Source organism: Chiloscyllium punctatum, chromosome 8 (assembly GCF_047496795.1).
Source record: "Chiloscyllium punctatum isolate Juve2018m chromosome 8, sChiPun1.3, whole genome shotgun sequence".
NCBI classification, from domain to species: Eukaryota; Metazoa; Chordata; class Chondrichthyes; order Orectolobiformes; family Hemiscylliidae; genus Chiloscyllium; species Chiloscyllium punctatum.
Genome location: NC_092746.1, coordinates 134,056,541 through 134,076,085, shown reverse-complemented (window position 1 = coordinate 134,076,085; position 19,545 = coordinate 134,056,541). Strand labels below are relative to the sequence as shown.

The window sequence follows — 19,545 nt, the reverse complement described above, 5'->3', positions numbered from 1 at the left end:
CCACCAAGACTGTGCCAACATGATGTCTTTCAAAACTACAGACCTGCTGCCTCGACACTGTCAGTGTCCCTCTATTCCCTGCCTGTTCCTGTATGTGTCAAGATGTCTCTTCCATGTTGCTCTTGTATCTACCTCCACCACCTCTTCTGGAAGCACTTTCCAGGCACTCAACACCTTCTGTGTAAAAACAATTGCCTCTCACATCTTCTGTAAACTCTCCCCCTTTCACCTTCAACCCAGCTAATCCCATTCTCCTCAACACCACCCAACTCTAAGTGTAGCCAGTAACAGTCATAGAGTCCTACAGCAGAATCAGGCCATTTGGCCCAAACTGGTCACGGTGGCTCAGTGGTTAGCACTGCTGCCTCACAGCACCAGGGTCCCAGGTTCAATTCCCACCTCAGTCTGTGTGGAGTATGCACATTCTCCCCGTGTCTGTGTGGGTTTGCTCCGGTTTCCTCCCACAGTCCACGCTAAATTGTCCGTAGTGTTAGGTGAAGGGGTAAATGTAGGGGAATGGGTCTGGGTGGGTTGCGCTTCGGCGGGTCGGTGTGGACTTGTTGGGCCGAAGGGCCTGTTTCCACACTGTAAGTAATCTAATCTATGCCGAAATGTCCACTCACACTAACCCCATTTCCCTGCACTTGGCTCCTTTCCGATCCACGTATTTGTCTAAATGCATTTTAAATGTTATTAATGTATATGCCTTCACCACTTCCACTGGCAGCTCATTCCATATGCATATCACCCTCTGTTAATGTTCCCTGTTATCTCAGGTTCCCTTTTATTCTTTCCCCTCTAACCTTAAACTGATGCCCTCTAGTCCTTGATTCCCCAACTTTGGGAAAAAAACTGAGTGCATTTACCCCATCCATGCCTTTAATAGTCTTCTATAATGTCTACACTTCTATAATGTTCCCCCCTCAGTCTCCTACACTCGAAAGGAAAAAGTCCAGGCTTGTCCAACCTCTCCCTATAACTCAGACCATTGAGTCCAGGCATCATCCTTGTAAATTTCTTCCGCACTCTTTCCAGTTTAATAACATCCTTCCTATAGCAAGGTGACCAAAACTGAATGCAATACTCCAAGTGTGGTCTCACCAACATCCTGGATAACAGCAACATAACTTCCCAACTTCTATACTCAATGACCTGACTGATGAGAGCCAGTGTGCCCAAAGCCTTCATCACTGCCCTGTCTACCTGAGACAACCACTTTCAGAGAACTGTGAACCTGAACTCCAAGGTCCCTCTGTTCCATGACACTCCTTAAGGTCCTACCATTCACCCTGAAATTCCTACCTTGATTTGACTTTCCAAAATGCAACACCTCACACCTATCTATATTAAACTCCATTTGCCATTTCTCAGCCCACTTTGCCAGCTGGTCAAGGTCTTGCTGCAATTTCTGATAACCTTCCTCACTGTCCACAATGCTGCCTAGTTTAGTGCCAACAGCAAATTAATGAATGCCTTGGACATTCTCATTCAAATCATTGATATAGGTAACAAACAGCTATGGACCCAAAACTGACCCCTGAGGTACTCCACTACTCATAAGCCTCCAGTCTGACAAGCATCCTTCCACTATTACCCTCTGCGTCCTACCATCAAACCAATTGGGTATCCAATTTGCCAGCTCACCCGGTATCTAACTTACCATGTGGAACCTTATCAAAGGCCTTTCTGAAATCCAAATAGACTACGTCCCTGTCACACTCAGTCAGGGTCAGTCCTGCTCACACTCAGTCAGGGACAGTCCTGCTCACACTCAGTCAGGGTCAGTCCTGCTCACACTCAGTCAGGGACAGTCCTGCTCACACTCAGTCAGGGTCAATCCTGCTCACACTCAGTCAGGGACAGTCCTGCTCACACTCAGTCAGGGTCAGTCCTGCTCACACTCAGTCAGGGACAGTCCTGCTCACACTCATAGAACATAAAACATAGAACATTCCAGCGCAGTACAGGCCCTTCGGCCCTCAATGTTGCGCCGACCTGTCATACCAACCTGAAGCCCATCTAACCTACACTATTCCATGTACGTCCATTTGCTTGTCCAATGACGACTTAAATGCACTTAAATTGGTGAATCTACTCCCGTTGCAGGCAAAGCATTCCATAGCCTTACTACTCTCTGAGTAAAGAAACTACCTCTGACATCTGTCTTATACCTATCTCCCCTCACTTTAAAGTTGTGTCCCCTCGTGTTTGCCGTCCCCATACTTGGAAAAAGGCTCTCCCTGTCCACCCTATCTAACCCTCTGATTATCTTGTATGTCTCTATTAAGTCACCTCTCAACATTCTTCTCTCTAATGAGAACAGCCTCAAGGCCCTCAGCCTTTCCTCGTAAGACCTTCCCTCCACACGTGGCAATATCCGAGTAAATCTCCTCTGCACCCTTTCCAAAGCTTCCACATCCTTCTTATAATGCGGTGACCAGAACTGTACACAATACTCCAAGTGTGGCTGTACCAGAGTTTTGTACAGCTGCAGCAAAACCTCCTGGTTCCGGAACTCAATCCCTCTATAAATAAAAGCTAAAACACTGTATGCCTTCTTAACAAACCTGTCAATCTGGGTGGCAATTTTCAGGGATCTGTGTACATGGACACCGAGATCTCTCTGCTCATCTACACTCCCAAGAATCTTACCATTAGCCCAGTACTTTGCATTTCGGTTACTCTGACCAAAGTGAATCACCTCACACTTGTCCGCATTAAACTCCATTTGCCACCCCTCAGCCCAGCTCTGCAGCTTATCTATGTCTCTCTGCAACCTACAACATCCTTCGTCACTATCCACAACTTCATCGACCTTAGTGTCGTCTGCAAATTTACTAACCCACCCTTCTAAGCCGTCATCCAGATCATTTATAAAAATGACGAACAGCAATAGACCCAACACCGACCCTTGCGGTACCCCACTAGAAACTGGACTCCAGGATGAACATTTCCCATCAACTACAACCCTCTGTCTTCTTTCAGCAAGCCAATTACTGATCCAAACTGCTATGTCTCCCACAATCTCATTCCTCCGCATTTTGTACAATAGCCTACTGTGGGGAACCTTATCGAACGCTTTGCTGAAACCCATATACACCACATCAACTGGTTTACTCTCATCTACCTGTTTGGTCACTTTGTCAAAAAAGTCAATAAGATTCGTTAGGCACGACCTACCCTTCACAATACTGTGCTGACTGTCTCTGATCAGATTATTCTTTTCTAGATGGTTATAAATCCTATCTCTTATAACCTTTTCCAACACTTTACCAACAACTGAAGTGAGACTCACTGGTCTGTAATTCCCAGGGTTGTCTCTACTACCCTTTTTGAACAAGGGAACCACATTTGCTATCCTCCAGTCCTCAGGCACTATTCCTGTAGACAATGACGATTTAAAGATCAATGCCAAAGGCTCAGCAATCTCTTCCCTTGCTTCCCAGAGGATCCTAGGATAGATCCCATCTGACCCAGGGGACTTGTCTATTTTCACACTCTGCAGTATTTCTAATACCTCTTCCTTGTAAACCTCAATCTCTTCTAGTCTAGATGCAAGTATCTCTGTATCCTCCTCGCCAACATTTTCATTTACTATCGTGAACACTGTCGAAAAATATTTATTTAGTGCTTCCCCTATCTCCTCTGACTCCCCACACAACTTCCCACTATTATCCTTGATTGGCCCTAATTTAACTCTGGATTAGTGGTGCTGGAAGAGCACAGCGGTTCAGGCAGCATCCAACGAGCAGCAAAATCGACGTTTCGGGCAAAAGCCCTTCATCAGGAATAAAGGCAGTAAGCCTGAAGGGTGGAGGGGCTGACTGCCTTTATTCCTGATGAAGGGCTTTTGCCCGAAACGTCGATTTTGCTGCTCGTTGGATGCTGCCTGAACCGCTGTGCTCTTCCAGCACCAGTAATCCAGAATCTGGTTTCCAGCATCTGCAGTCATTGTTTTTACCTAATTTAACTCTCGTCATTCTTTTATTCCTGATATACCTGTAGAAAGCCTTAGGGTTTACCCTGATCCTATCCGCCAACAACTTCTCATGTCTCCTCCTGGCTCTTCTGAGCTCTCTTTTTAGGTCTTTCCTGACTTCCTTGTAACCCTCAAGTGCCCTAACTGAGTTTTCACATTTTGTCCTAAGATAAGCCTTCTTCTTCTTCTTGACCAGGGATTCCACTTCCTTAGTAAACCACAGCTCTCGCGTTCTATATCCTCCCCCCTGCCTGACAGGTACGTACTTATCTAGGACACACAGGAGCGTTTCCTTGAATAAGCTCCGTATTTTTAATGTGCTCAACCCCTGTAGTTTCCTTCCCCATTCTACGCTTCCTAAATCTTTCCTAATTGCATCATAATTTCCCTTCCCCCAGCTGTAACTCTTGCTCGGTGGAGTACACCTATCCCTTTCCATCACTAAAGTAAACCTGACAGAATTGTGATCGCTGTCTCCAAAGTGCTCACCTACTTCCAAATCTAACATCTGGCCAGGTTCGTTACCCAGTAGTAAATCTAAAGTGGCTTCGCCCCTTGGTGGCCTGTCTACATACTGTGTCAGGAAGCCCTCCTGCACACACTGGACAAAAACTGACCCATCTATAGTACACCTACTGTAGTGATCCCAGTCAATATTTGGATAGTTGAAGTTCCCCATAACAACTACCCTGCCTCTCTCAGTCCTATCAAGAATCATCTTTGCTATCCTTTCGTCTACATCTCTGGGACTATTCGGAGGCCTATAGAAAATTCCCAACATGGTGACTTCTCCTTTCCTGTTTCTAACCTCAGCCCATACCACCTCAGTTAACGAGTCCCCAAACATCCTTTCTACAGCTGTAATATTGTCCCTGATCAACAATGCCACACCTCCCCCCTGTTTTATCATCTTCTCTGTTCTTACTGACTCAGTCAGGGACAGTTTCTTTCACACACTAATACCCAGTTTCTCTGGTAGGAGCAGCCATCTTACCTTGAGCTGTTTTTTGTAGGACTCCAATGACTTTGCATCAGCTGGAACACTGTTCACCTCTCTCAGCTGAGTCTCATATTTCTTGACCAAATCCTCAGCCTCCTGTGTGCTGCGAATGACCACATCAATTGTCTTCAATCTGAAAACGAAAGGAAATGAATTGGTGAGTAGAGGGCAGTCTCTCTGCTAATGCTGCTCTGTATTTCACAAAAACAGACAGGTCACCTCCAGCTCTGCCCCAAATATCGCATGTAATTATTTTCCCATCTCTAGATGGTGTTAAGCTTCTTGAGTGTTATTGGAGATGCAATTATCCAGGCAGATGGAGAGCATTCTATCACCCTCCTGCCTTGTCCCTTGTAGATGGTGGACAGGCTTTAGGGAGTCAGGAGGGGAGTTACTCGCTACAGGATTCCCAGCTTCTGACCTGCTCTTCTGTCACGTCAGGAAGGAAAAAGTGAGGACTGCAGAGTCAAAAAATGTGGCGCTGGAAAAGCACAGCCAGATCGGGAGCATCTGAGATACAGGACAGTCAACATTTCAGGCATAAACCCTTCATCAGGAATGTGACAAAAAGCTGATGCTCGATAAAGTGACTCTCCTGCTCCTCAGATCGTGTCAGACCAGCTGTACTTCTCCAGCGCCACACTGTTTGAAACAGCAGCATCAAACTGAATACAATAAACATTAAGATTGAGAAATAAAGATAGTGGAGCACCACATGGAAGGAGACAAGATGGATCAGACCAGTACTGTCTCACACACCAGCTTTGCTGGGCAGTGACAATATGTGTAAATCTGTATGTGAGTGTGTGTCCCTGTGTAAGACAGTGGGAATGTGTGTAAATCTGTATGTGAGTGTGTGTCCCTGTGTAAGACAGCGGGAGTTTGTGTAAATCTGTATGTGAGTGTGTGTCCCTGTGTGAGACAGCGGGAGTTTGTGTAAATCTGTATGTGAGTGTGTGTCCCTGTGTGAGACAGCGGGAGTGTGTGTAAATCTGTATGTGAGTGTGTGTCCCTGTGTAAGACAGCGGGAGTGTGTGTAAATCTGTATGTGAGTGTGTGTCCCTGTGTAAGACAGTGGGAGTGTGTGTAAATCTGTATGTGAGTGTGTGTCCCTGTGTAAGACAGCGGGAGTGTGTGTAAATCTGTATGTGAGTGTGTGTCCCTGTGTAAGACAGTGGGAGTGTGTGTAAATCTGTATGTGACTGTGTGTCCCTGTGTAAGACAGCGGGAGTTTGTGTAAATCTGTATGTGAGTGTATGTCCCTGTGTAAGACAGTGGGAGTTTGTGTAAATCTGTATGTGAGTGTGTGTCCCTGTGTGAGACAGCGGGAGTGTGCGTAAATCTGTATGTGAGTGTGTGTCCCTGTGTGAGACAGCGGGAGTGTGTGTCCCTGTGTAAGACAGTGGGAGTGTGTGTAAATCTGTATTTGAGTGTGTGTCCCTGTGTGAGACAGCGGGAATGTGTGTAAATCTGTATGTGAGTGTGTGTCCCTGTGTGAGACAGCGGGAATGTGTGTAAATCTGTATGTGAGTGTGTGTCCCTGTGTAAGACAGCGGGAGTTTGCGTAAATCTGTATGTGAGTGTGTGTCCCTGTGTGAGACAGCGGGAGTGTGCGTAAATCTGTATGTGAGTGTGTGTCCCTGTGTAAGACAGCGGGAGTGTGCGTAAATCTGTATGTGAGTGTGTGTCCCTGTGTGAGACAGCGGGAGTGTGCGTAAATCTGTATGTGAGTGTGTGTCCCTGTGTGAGACAGCGGGAGTGTGTGTCCCTGTGTGAGACAGCGGGAATGTGTGTAAATCTGTATGTGAGTGTGTGTCCCTGTGTATGACAGCGGGAGTGTGCGTAAATCTGCATGTGAGTGTGTGTCCCTGTGTGAGACAGTGGGAATGTGTGTAAATCTGTATGTGAGTGTGTGTCCATGTGTAAGACAGTGGGAGTGTGTGTAAATCTGTATGTGAGTGTGTGTCCCTGTGTAAGACAGCGGGAGTGTGTGTAAATCTGTATGTGAGTGTGTGTCCCTGTGTGAGACAGCGGGAGTGTGTGTAAATCTGTATGTGAGTGTGTGTCCCTGTGTGAGACAGCGGGAGTGTGTGTCCCTGTGTGAGACAGCGGGAATGTGTGTAAATCTGTATGTGAGTGTGTGTCCCTGTGTATGACAGCGGGAGTGTGCGTAAATCTGCATGTGAGTGTGTGTCCCTGTGTGAGACAGTGGGAATGTGTGTAAATCTGTATGTGAGTGTGTGTCCATGTGTAAGACAGTGGGAGTGTGTGTAAATCTGTATGTGAGTGTGTGTCCCTGTGTAAGACAGCGGGAGTGTGTGTAAATCTGTATGTGAGTGTGTGTCCCTGTGTGAGACAGCGGGAGTGTGTGTAAATCTGTATGTGAGTGTGTGTCCCTGTGTGAGACAGCGGGAGTGTGTGTAAATCTGTATGTGAGTGTGTGTCCCTGTGTGAGACAGCGGGAGTGTGTGTCCCTGTGTGAGACAGCGGGAGTGTGTTACCTTCCTCTGGGGTTGTGTTTGCTCATGCTGTTTGCAGAAGCTTCAACCTAGAATGGGCGGGTCCTGGGACCTTGAGCAGAAAGACAGTGGAATAAGAAACAAGGGGAGAAGTGGAAGAGAGAAAGGAAAGGGGGAATGGAAGGCAGGAAAATAAATGGGACCAATGTGCAAACTACAGCCAAGATGATGAGAAAGGTTCAAAAGAGAAGCCTCAAGGCTTTGTCTTTAATGCAAAGAGCATTAGCAATGAGGGTGACAAATTAAGAATGCAAATCGATATAAATTATTCGGATGCAGTTGCAATCTCACAGACGTCGCTGTTGTGATCCAGGATAGGAACTGTATATCCAGGGTGCTCATTCTACATGAAGCACAAATAGGGAAAGGAGGTGGGGTAGCAACGTTAGTAAAGGATTTCCAATCCATTAGCACAGAAGGATATTGGCTTAGAAAACCATGATCTGGAATTTGTACAGGGTGGAGAGAGGAAAATCCAAGAGGCAGAAAGTGTGGCTGGGTTTGCTTTCTTTTTTGAGAGATTATCTACAGTGTAGAAACAGGCCATTCGGCCCAACAAGTACACAATGACCCTCCGAAGACTAACCCTTCATTTCCAAACAGGAATCATTGAAATCATGGCGAGACTGTAATGTTTAGTTGGAGACTGAATGGGTTCAAAGTACAGGTACATGTGTTAAATAAGGGTAATTACAAAACAACGAGAGTAAAACTGGCTGCAGGGGATTGGGAAGGGAGTGTGGCAGCAAAGGGATAAGCTCACCATGGTTCATCGCGGAAACTGAGCAGAGTATCAAATTGGAAGGAAAAACATGCAACGTGGCAGAGATTAGTGATAAACCAGTGGATATAGAAAATTTGAAAAACCAATAACTGATAATCAAAAAATTAATAAATAGCAAGATAAAGGTTGAGGAGTAACTTGCAAGTAATATCAAGATGGACAGAAAGAGCTTCTTTAAGGAAATCAAATGGAAGAGAGAGGCCAAAGAGAGCCTGGACCTTTTGAGGATGAAGCTGGAGGAATAATAACAAGGGACGAGGAAATGGCAAAGGAGCTGAATAAATACCTTGCATCAATCTTCACTGTAGAAGACACTAACAGCATTTTAAAATGACCAAATAATCAAGGGGTCAAAGGTGGACAGAAAATAAATACAATAACTATCACTAGAAAAAACATACTAGGGAAACTAATAGATCTAAAGACCGATAGGTCTCCTGGACCTGATCTGTTGTGTCCAAGGATATTAAGAACAATGAACAAAGAACATTACAGCATAGGAACAGGCCCTTCGGCCCTCCAAGCCTGTGCCGATCCAGATCCTCTAATCTAAACCTGTCGCCTATTTTCTAAGGATTTGTATCTCTCTGCTCCCTGCCCATTCATGTATCTGTCTTAAATGACACTATCGTTCCCGCCCCTACCACCTCCCTGGCAATACATTCCAGGTACCCACCACCCTCTGGGTAAAGAACTTCCCACCTATATCTCCCCTAAACGTTTCCCCTCTCACCTTGAACTTGTGACCTCTAGTAACTGAGTCCCCCTACTCTGGGAAAAAGATTCTTGCTATCCACCCTATCCAAACCTCTCATGGTTTTGTCCGCCTCAATCAGGTCCCCCTCAACTTCTGTCTTTCTAATGAAAATAATCCTAATCTACTCAATCTCTCCTCATAGCTGGCACCCTCCATACTAGGCAACATCCTGGTGAACCTCCTCTGCACCCTCTCCAAACCATCCACATCCTTTTGGTAATGTGGCAACCTGAAGTAGATATGGAAATAGTGGATGCACTGATAGGAATCTTTTTTTTTAGATTTCTTACAGTGTGGAAACAGGCCCTTCGGCCCAACAAATCCACACCGACCCGCCGAAGAGCAACCCACCCAAACCCATTCCCCTGCATTTACCCCTTACCTAACACTACCGGCAATTTAGCATGGCCAATTCACCTAACCTGCACATTTTTGGACTGTGGGAGGGAACCGGAGCACCCGGAGGAAACCCACGCAGACACGGGGAGAATGTGCAAACACCAAACAGACAATCGCCTGAGGCTGGAATTGAACCCGGGTCTCTGGCGCTGTGAGACAGCAGTGCTAACCACTGTGCCACCGTGCCACTCATCTTCCTGGAATCCTTGTATTCTGGAAAAGTTCCAGGCGATTGGAAAACAGCCTCACTTTAAAACATGAAGGAGAGAAAAAAAAACAGGTAAGTTTGGGCCAGTGATCTTAATGTCTGCTATTGGGAAAATGTTCCAGCCTATTATGAAGGATCCAACAGCCTAACATTGAGAAAGTTATAACAGGATCAGTTCGAATCAGGGTGGTTTCATGAGGTGAGCAGAATTCAGGCCTGAAAGACCTTTTAGGATTTTTTTGAGGACGTAACAAGCAGGATAGACAAAGGGGAACAATGGATGTAACATACTTGGATTTTCAGAAAGTGTATGATAAATACACATCAAGGTAGGACTTATAAAGTAAATGGTACAGCCTGACGAATGTTGTGAACCAGAGGGACCGAGGAGCACAAGTACATAGTTCATTGAAAACGATGTTACAGGTAAACAGGGTGGTGAAGAAGGCCCAGATAGTGTCGGGTCTGGGACATTAAGTATATTCAAGGCGGAAATTGATAAATTTGTAATCAGTTGAAAGCAATTGAGGATATAGGGAGAAGGCAGGAAAATGGAGTCGAGGATGTTCAGATCAGCTGTGATCGTGTTGGATGGTGAGTGACTCATTGGGCTGAATGGCTTGGCTGAGTTCCGATATCACATGGTCTTTTCTCTGGCCATGCAGGAGGCCCTGGGAGGTGGGACTCACTTGTCCAGGTAGATAGCAGACAGACTGTAGACCCGGTCCATCTTCTGGGTGGTCAGGTCGAGTTCGGAGCGCAGTGTGGGTGCACTGCTCAGCTGCTCAGGCATGGCCAGGACTTTCTCTGTCTTCTCCGTCACCGTGTTCAGATTCTTCTGAATCCCTTCCAGCTCCAAGTGGATTTTCTGCCCGACAAGAGATGAAACAGAATTGTTAGTCAGCTTCTGTCACTGAACAAAGATAGTGTGATGGTCTGAATACCTCTCTCCCTCTCCCTCTCTAACACTCCCTCTATTTCTCTCTTTCCTTCATTCTTGCCCTCTCTTCCCTCTATACATCGCTTTCTCCATCTCCTCTCTCACTGTCTATCTTCTGTTTCTCTCATCTATTTCCTTTCAATCCCCCTCCATTTGTGTCACAATAATGAGGTTCACAACATTATGGAACATGATGAAATTACGGTACATCTGGATAATAGTAACAGGATAGGACAGAGTCAGCATGGATTTATGAAGGGGAAATCATGCTTGACTAATCTTCTTGAATTTTTTGAGGATGTAACTCGGAAGATGGACAAGGGAGATCCAGTGGATGTACTGTACCTGGACTTTCAGAAAGCTTTTGATAAAGTCCCACACAAGAGGTTAGTGAGTAAAATTAGGGCGCACGGGATTGGGGGCAAAGTACTAGATTGGATAGAGAATTGGTTGGCTAATAGGAAACAAAGGGTAGTGATTAACGGCTCCATTTCGAAATGGCAGGCAGTGACCAGTGGGGTACCGCAGGGATCCGTGCTGGGACCGCAGCTTTTTACAATATATGTAAATGATATAGAAGATGGTATCAGCAATAACATTAGCAAATTTGCTGATGACACAAAGCTAGGTGGTAGGGTGAAATGTGATGAGGATGTTAGGGGATTACAGGGTGACCTGGACAAGTTAGGTGAGTGGGCAGATGCATGGCAGATGCAGTTTAATGTGGATAAATGTCTGGTTATCCACTTTGGTGGCAAGAACAGGAAGGCAGATTACTACCTCAATGGTATCAAATTAGGTAAAGGGGCTGTTCAGAGAGATCTGGGTGTTCTTGTCCACCAGTCAATGAAGGCAAGCATGCAGGTACAGCAGGTCGTGAAGAAGGCTAATAGCATGCTGGCCTTCATAACAAGAGGGATTGAGTATAGAAGCAAAGAGGTGCTTCTGCAGCTGTACAGGGCCCTGGTGAGACCACACCTGGAGTACTGTGTACAGTTCTGGTCTCCAAATTTGAGGAAAGACATTCTGGCTATTGAGGGAGTGCAGCGTAGGTTCACGAGGTCAATTCCTGGAATGGCAGGATTGCCTTACACTGAAAGACTGAAGCGACTGGGCTTGTATACCCTTGAGTTTAGAAGACTGAGAGGGGATCTGATTGAAACGTATAGGATTATGAAAGGATTGGACACTCTGGCAGGAGGGAACATATTTCCGTTGATGGGGGAGTGCCGAACCAGAGGACACAACTTAAAAATAAGGGGTAGACCATTTAGGACAGAGATGAGGAGAAACTTCTTCACCCAGAGAGTGGTGGCTGTGTGGAATGCTCTGCCCCAGAGGGCAGTGGAGGCCCAGTCTCTGGATTCTTTTAAGAAAGAATTGGATAGAGCTCTTAAAGATAGTGGAGTCAAGGGTTATGGAGATAAGGCTGGAACAGGATACTGATTAGGAATGATCAGCCATGATCATATTGAATGGCGGTGCAGGCTCGAAGGGCAGAATGGTCTACTCCTGCACCTATTGTCTATTGTCTATTGTCTATTATTTTATTTTGTGACAATGGTTTTACCTTAACGTAAACTTTAACTTTTCTGAAGTTTGCCCCAGAACAAACCCTGCAGGAGCTTGAGATGGACCATCCACTCGGCATTCCTGCCTGAAGGTTGCTGTGGAAGCTTCAGCCTTATCTTTTACATTAATGTGCTGGGCTCTGCCATCATTCTCGATATTTATAATACCGTAAGACACAAGAGCAGAAATTAGGCCATTCTGTATGTTTTACTTAGATCCCCCCTCATCCTTCTAAACTCCATTGAGTACAGACCCACAGTCATCAAACATTCCTCATATGTTAAGCTTCTCATTCCTGGGACTATTCTCAGGAATCCCTTCTGAACACGCTCCAGGGCCAGTACATCCTTCCTGAGATATGGGGCCCAAAATTCACACAATCCTCCAAAAGTGGTCTGATCAGAGCCTTATAGAGACTCAGAAGTACATCCCTGTTTTAATATTCAAGTCCCCTCAAAATAAATGCCAAGTCTCTTTGCACTTCAGATTTCTGAATTTTCTCCCCCTTTAGAAAATAGTCCATGCCTCCATTCTTCCGACCAAAGTGCATCACCTCACACTTCCCCATGTTGTACTCCATCTGCCACTTCTTTGCCCACTCTCCTATCCTGTCCAAATCCTTCTGCAGCCTCCCCACCTCCTCAATGCTACCTGTCCCTCTACCTACCGTTGTGTTGTCTGCAAACGTGGCCAGAATGCCCTCAGTTCCTTCATCTTGATTGTTATTGTATAAAGTGAAAAGTTGTGGTCCCAACACTGATCCTTGTGGAACACCACTCGTCACCGGCTGCCATCCTGAGAAGGACCCTTTTATCCCAGTCTCTGTTTTCTGCCCGACAGCCCAGCTTCTACCTGTGCCAGCACCTTGCCCCTAACACCAAGGGCACTTAGTTAACTCAATAGCGTCCTGTACGGCACCTTGTCAAAGGCCTTCCTGAAGACCAGGGAGATAACGTCCATTAGCTCTCCTTGGTCTAACCTGCTCATTACTTCCTCAAAGAATTCTAGTAGATCTGTAAGGTGTGACCTCCCCTTGATGAAACATTGCTGACTTTGCCATATTTTACCGTACATTTCCATGTGGAGCCTCTTTCCCCAGTGAGTTGTTTAATTGTCCATCAACATGCAACGGTGAGGAGGGAGCTCTGCCCTGTCGGAGGGTCAGTGCTGAGGGAGTGGGCACTGTCGAAGGGTCAGTGCTGAGGGAGTGGGCACTGTCGGAGGGTCAGTGCTGAGGGAGTGGACACTGTCGGAGGGTCAGTGCTGAGGGAGCGCCGCACTGTCGGAGGGTCAGTGCTGAGGGAGTGGGCACTGTCGGAGGGTCAGTGCTGAGGGAGTGGGCACTGTCGGAGGGTCAGTGCTGAGGGAGTGGGCACTGTCGGAGGGTCAGTGCTGAGGGAGTCCTACATTGTCAGAGGGTCAGTGCTGAGGGAGTCCTACATTGTCAGAGGGTCAGTGCTGAGGGAGTCCTACATTGTCGGAGGGTCAGTGCTGAGGGAGTGCCGCACTGTCAGAGGGTCAGTGCTGAGGGAGTGGGCACTGTCGGAGGGTCAGTGCTGAGGGAATGGGCACTGTCAGAGGGTCAGTGCTGAGGGAGTGGGCACTGTCAGAGGGTCAGTACTGAGGGAGTGGGCACTGTCGGAGGGTCAGTGCTGAGGGAGTGCCGCATTGTCGGAGGGTCAGTGCTGAGGGAGTCCTGCACTGTCGGAGGGTCAGTGCTGAGGGAGTGCCGCACTGTCGGAGGGTCAGTGCTGAGGGAGTGCCGCACTGTCGGAGGGTCAGTGCTGAGGGAGTGCCGCACTGTCGGAGGGTCAGTGCTGAGGGAGTGGGCACTGTCGGAGGGTCAGTGCTGAGGGAGTGGGCACTGTCGGAGGGTCAGTGCTGAGGGAGTGCCGCACTGTTGGGAGGACAGAATTGATGTAAAATGGTGTATTGTGTGAGCCCGTATTCAGTTATTGATGGAGAGGAAGCTGCTGATTTGCTGATGGTTTCCCAGTGGGCCATGCCTTTTGGCAGAATGCTGAACTGACATTGGCAGACGGACTGGAACCTGAATTCAGTCTGACTCAGTGCCCATGTGCGTTGAGCTGGCACACACTATTTCACCTGGAGCCCACTGAGTGGCAAAGATTCAAACGGCTGTGAGTTCGAGTGGAACATCCGAGTCAATCGCAACTTCCCAAAGAGTCCAATAAACATTCACAATGGGAGCAGCTGAAGGCCATTGGGCCCATCCAGCTTGCTCCACCTTTCCCCAAGATTACAGCTGCATGGTTATGTTTTGAATTCCATATTCCCATCTCCCTCCATTAATCCTCAATTCTCTATTTAATAAGAATCTATCCCCCCCCCCCCGCCTTAAATGTATTCGATGACCCTCCTCTATCACTTCCTGAGGCAAACTGACACAACCCTCAGAGAGAAAACATTCTCCTCATCTTTATCCCGAAAGGACGAGCCCTAATTGTAAAACAGAGTCCCCTCGTTCAGGACGGACCCAAACAGGAAACATCCCATGGATCTTGTCAAGACCATTCAGGATCAAACACTTCAATCAGGTCACCCCCTACTCTAGATTAGATTAGATTCCCTACAGTATGGAAACAGGCCCTTCGGCCCAACCAGTCCACACTGACTCCCAAAGAGTAACCCACCCAGACCCACTTCCCTCTGACTAATGCACCTATTCCCGATAGGCAATTTAGCGTGGCCAATCCACCCTAACCTGCACATCTTTGGACTGTGGGAGGAAACTGGAGCACCCGGAGGAAACCCACACAGACACGGGGAGAATGTGGGAACTCCACACAGACAGTCGCCCGAGGCTGGGAATCAAACCTGGGTACCTGGCGCTGTGAGGCAGCAGTGCTAACCACTGAGCCACCATGCCACCCTAAACTCCAACAGACACAAGCCCAGTCTGTCCAGAAGATATAGAAGCAAGTTAGGCCATTCGGCCCATCATCTCCTCCACCATTCGATCATCTCTGATCTGTTTCTCATAAGACAATCCTTCTCTTCCAGATACTGATCTAGGACATCTCCATCTAACAATCATCTCGAATACATTTCCACCTTTCCTTAAATAAGGAGACCAAAACTGCACACGGTATCAACGATGTGGCCTTGCCAATGCCCTGTATAACTGAAGCATTACAGTATATCTTACATTATTACATCCTTCTGAAACAGGGGACGATCAGCCATGAGCTGGAACAGGCTTCAAGGGCCAAACTTTGCTGGTTGGGGGTGTCACCGGCTCTAACTGCCCTGAGGGTAGGTGAGATTCAACCACATTGCTGTGGGTCTGGAGTCACATGTAGGCCAGACCAGGTGAAGATGGCAGAATTCCTTCCCCAAAGGACATTAATGAACCTGATGGATGTATCTGACAGTCGGTAATAGTTGTCATTAGACTAGATTTTCATAAAATTCCAGATGGTATTGAATACAAACATCATCAAGGTGCTGCGGCGGGATTTGAGCTGAAGTCACTGGGACATTAGCATCTGAATTACTCATTACACCACCACAGACTCCTTCCCTCCCCTTCCTATTCCTACCTCCATCCAAACGGATTGTACATCCTGCTTTCCTGAACCAAGATTACCGTAACTATTAGACTGCATCATCTCTAGATTGCTTCCTCTTGTTCATGAAAGTCAGATAGTCCTCAATGTTCAGAACTCAGGTCTCATCACCCTGCAGCCAGTCCTCTGTAATCACCATCAGACTGACTACAATTACAGCATTGTGCACAAGTCCATTCAGCCCACTGCACTCTAGCCCATTCAGATACACAGCCAGTTCCTTCATTACAATGTTACCTTTGTAATGTTGCTGCATTCACTGTCCTGCTTTCCAGTACCTGCTCAGAGAGAGTCAGGCTCCTTATCAATGAGTTGAGGGATTCTGTCTCAGCCACCACTAGGCAGACAATTCCAGAGACCCACCACCTTCTGGTGGGGAGGGGGGAACATTTCCTCAAACCAAAACCAAAACCAAAATTACTGGAGAAACTCAACAACTCAGCAGCTCTGGCAGCACGTGTGGACAGAAAGCAAGGTTAATGCTTTTGTTGTACTGACTTTTCATTGGAACTGTCTTCTCTTGACAGATGCTGCTAGACCTGCTGAGTTTCTCCAGCAATTTCTGTTTCAGATTTCCAGCATCCACAGTTGTGTTTTATTTTAAAAGATTTTCTCTTTTGTTTTCACAAAATCACCTGAAACCCCTCTCTGTTGGGGAAACAGGTTCCCCCCCTCCCCCATCCACTCCACTCCCCCCTCCCCATATAGGTCCCCCCTCCCAGTATACTCCTCCCAGGACCTTCAATGAAGGTGCCTCTCTGTCACCTGTATTTTAAGGAGATCAATCCCAGACTCTCCAATCCTTTCCTCTTGGCAGCAATTTCCAAACCCTGATAACATTCAGAACTGCACACAACATTCAAATGGATGTACAAAGCTGGAGAAGCACCCACAGTGTTCCTGAGGGAGGGAATTCCAGGATTCTGACCCAGTGACAGTGCAGGAACGGTGATATATTTCCCAGTCAGGATAGGGAGTGACTCGGAGGGGAACGTGCAGGGGATGCTGTTCCCGTGTATCTGCTACCCTTGTCCTCTGATGGTTTGGGGTTGGTTTAGTCAATTGGGAACAACTCCTGTAGGACCCTCGTCCTCAAACTCTCCCCTCACCTGAGGCATGGTAACCCTTGGGTTAAACCACCACCAGTCATCCCTCCCTCTCTAATGGTTTAGTAAGACTATGGCAATATTATCTTTATCTTCTAGATGGAAGTGGGTGTGGGTTTGGAAAGGGCTGTCTGAGGGTCTTTGGTGAATCTCTGCAGTGCATCTTGTAGATGGTACACACTGCTGCTACTGAGTGTAGGTTGTGAGGGGAGCAGGTGTTAAAGGTGGTGATGGGAGTTTATAAAATCTGATACAACCTTTGGCTTCATTTTAACCTCCAAGTCTTTCACCAAGGCTCTGCATTAGTTTGGCCTCCTTTCCCCTCCCTGATGTTCCAGTCTGTGGTTAGTCAGTGATGAGTCACCTACCTGCTGTTCATTGAGTCGCTGCTTACACTCTCCCAGTGGATCTTTGTCCAGTGGCTGTCGGATTTTGTGGATCGTTCGCTTCTCACAGGAGTCCAGCTGCAGCCGGATATCCTTCAGCTGTGTCACATACTGTTTACAACTCGCTTCATCTTGCTCACCTACGGGAGGGAGAGGTAGGGGGAGGTAGGCAGAGGAGGGAGAGAGAGGAAGGGAGGGCGAAGGAGAGAGGAGGCAAGAGAGAGAGAGAGAGAGAGAGAAAGAGAGAGAGGGGAGAGAGAGAGAGAAGGGGAGATGTGGAGGGAGGGGAGAAAGAGAAGGGGGGGAGAAGGGGGAGATGGGGAGAGAGAGAGAAAAGGAGTATGTTAAAGGCTGACTCTATCTGAAACATCTTTGCTGTAATCTCCAAACCATCCTGAGATCTCTGTAGATGTTAATCACATGGGGTAGTCATAACATCTTTGCATTATTTGAGAATTCTTGGACAGACAGGGAACAGAGAATGGGAAGAAACAGGTCTTTTTCCAAATGGCAGCAAGCAACTGGATGGGTTCTGCGAGGATCGTATGGAAACGAACTGGAAGTGGGAACCATATACAACATTCCCATAATAGAGCAGGATTATGAATTGGGAGGATAAGACAAGGTCTTTAAGACAAGGGGTGTGTGTGTGAGAGTGAGTACGTGCGTGTGTGAGTGAGAGTGAGTACGTGCGTGTGTGAGTGAGAGTGAGTACGTGCATGTGTGTGAGAGTGAGTGAGTACGTGCGTGTGTGTGAGAGTGAGTACGTGTGTGTGTGTGAGAGTGAGTACGTGTGTGTGTGTGAGTGAGAGTGAGTACGTGTGTGTGTGTGAGAGTGAGTACGTGTGTGTGTGTGAGTGAGAGTGAGTACGTGCGTGTGTGTGAGAGTGAGAGTGAGTACGTGTGTGTGAGTGAGAGTGAGTACGTGTGTGTGTGTGAGTGAGAGTGAGTACGTGCGTGTGTGTGAGAGTGAGTGAGTACGTGCGTGTGTGTGAGAGTGAGAGTGAGTACGTGCATGTGTGTGAGAGTGAGAGTGAGTACGTGTGTGTGAGTGAGAGTGAGTACGTGTGTGTGAGTGAGTACGTGTGTGTGTGTGAGTGAGAGTGAGTACGTGATTGTGTGTGAGAGTGAGTACGTGCGTGTGTGAGTGAGAGTGAGTACGTGCGTGTGTGAGTGAGAGTGAGTACGTGCGTGTGTGTGAGAGTGAGTGAGTACGTGCGTGTGTGTGAGAGTGAGTACGTGTGTGTGTGTGAGAGTGAGTACGTGTGTGTGTGTGAGTGAGAGTGAGTACGTGTGTGTGTGTGAGAGTGAGTACGTGTGTGTGTGTGAGTGAGAGTACGTGCGTGTGTGTGAGAGTGAGAGTGAGTACGTGTGTGTGTGAGAGTGAGTACGTGTGTGTGTGTGAGTGAGAGTGAGTACGTGCGTGTGTGTGAGAGTGAGTGAGTACGTGCGTGTGTGTGAGAGTGAGAGTGAGTACGTGCATGTGTGTGAGAGTGAGAACGTGTGTGTGAGTGAGAGTGAGTACGTGTGTGTGTGAGAGTGAGTACGTGTGTGTGTGTGAGTGAGAGTGAGTACGTGATTGTGTGTGAGAGTGAGTACGTGCGTGTGTGTGAGAGTGAGTACGTGTGTGTGTGTGAGTGAGAGTGAGTACGTGTGTGTGTGTGAGAGTGAGTACGTGCGTGTGTGTGAGAGTGAGTACGTGTGTGTGTGTGAGAGTGAGTACGTGTGTGTGTGTGAGTGAGAGTGAGTACGTGCGTGTGTGTGTGAGTGAGAGTGAGTACGTGTGTGTGTGTGAGAGAGTGAGTACGTGCGTGTGAGTGAGAGTGAGTACGTGTGTGTGTGAGTGAGTGAGTACGTGCGTGAGTGAGAGTGAGTACGTGCGTGTGTGTGAGAGTGAGAGTGAGTACGTGCGTGTGTGTGAGTGAATGTGTGGTTGTGGTTGTGAGTGTGTGTGTGTGAGTGAGCATGAGTGTGGAAATGGGAGTGAGTGTGAGTGAATGCATAAACACAATGTAGACAGTACAATGTGAACAAACAGAAAGGGGTGTGAGGGTGAAAGGTGTGTGAGGGTGAATTCGATTTCCACCATCTGCTATAGTGGGAGTTGAACCCAGGTCCCCAGAGTGTTGTCTGGATCCCTGGAATAACAGTCCAGTGATAGTACCACTAGGCCACAGCCAGCCCATTTGAGTTCAGATGGTTGGGACAGCTTACTGCAGTTACACAGCAGCTTGGTAAGACTAGGTGCAGGTTAGGGCTGTCTATCTGAGTGAGGAGATTCCTACCATCAAGGGAGTGCAGCAGA

At 47.4% G+C, this 19,545-nt stretch overlaps 1 protein-coding gene across 1 annotated transcript in view; it reads right to left on the bottom strand.

The window, feature by feature from the left end:
- Window positions 1–19,545, bottom strand: part of LOC140480941 (plectin-like) — an 85,417-nt gene that overhangs the window by 53,563 nt on the left and 12,309 nt on the right. The window contains 3 exon segments of the mRNA XM_072576554.1: window positions 4,974–5,112; window positions 10,336–10,514; window positions 17,223–17,380. Coding sequence (XP_072432655.1) covers window positions 4,974–5,112; window positions 10,336–10,514; window positions 17,223–17,380 — 476 coding nt within the window.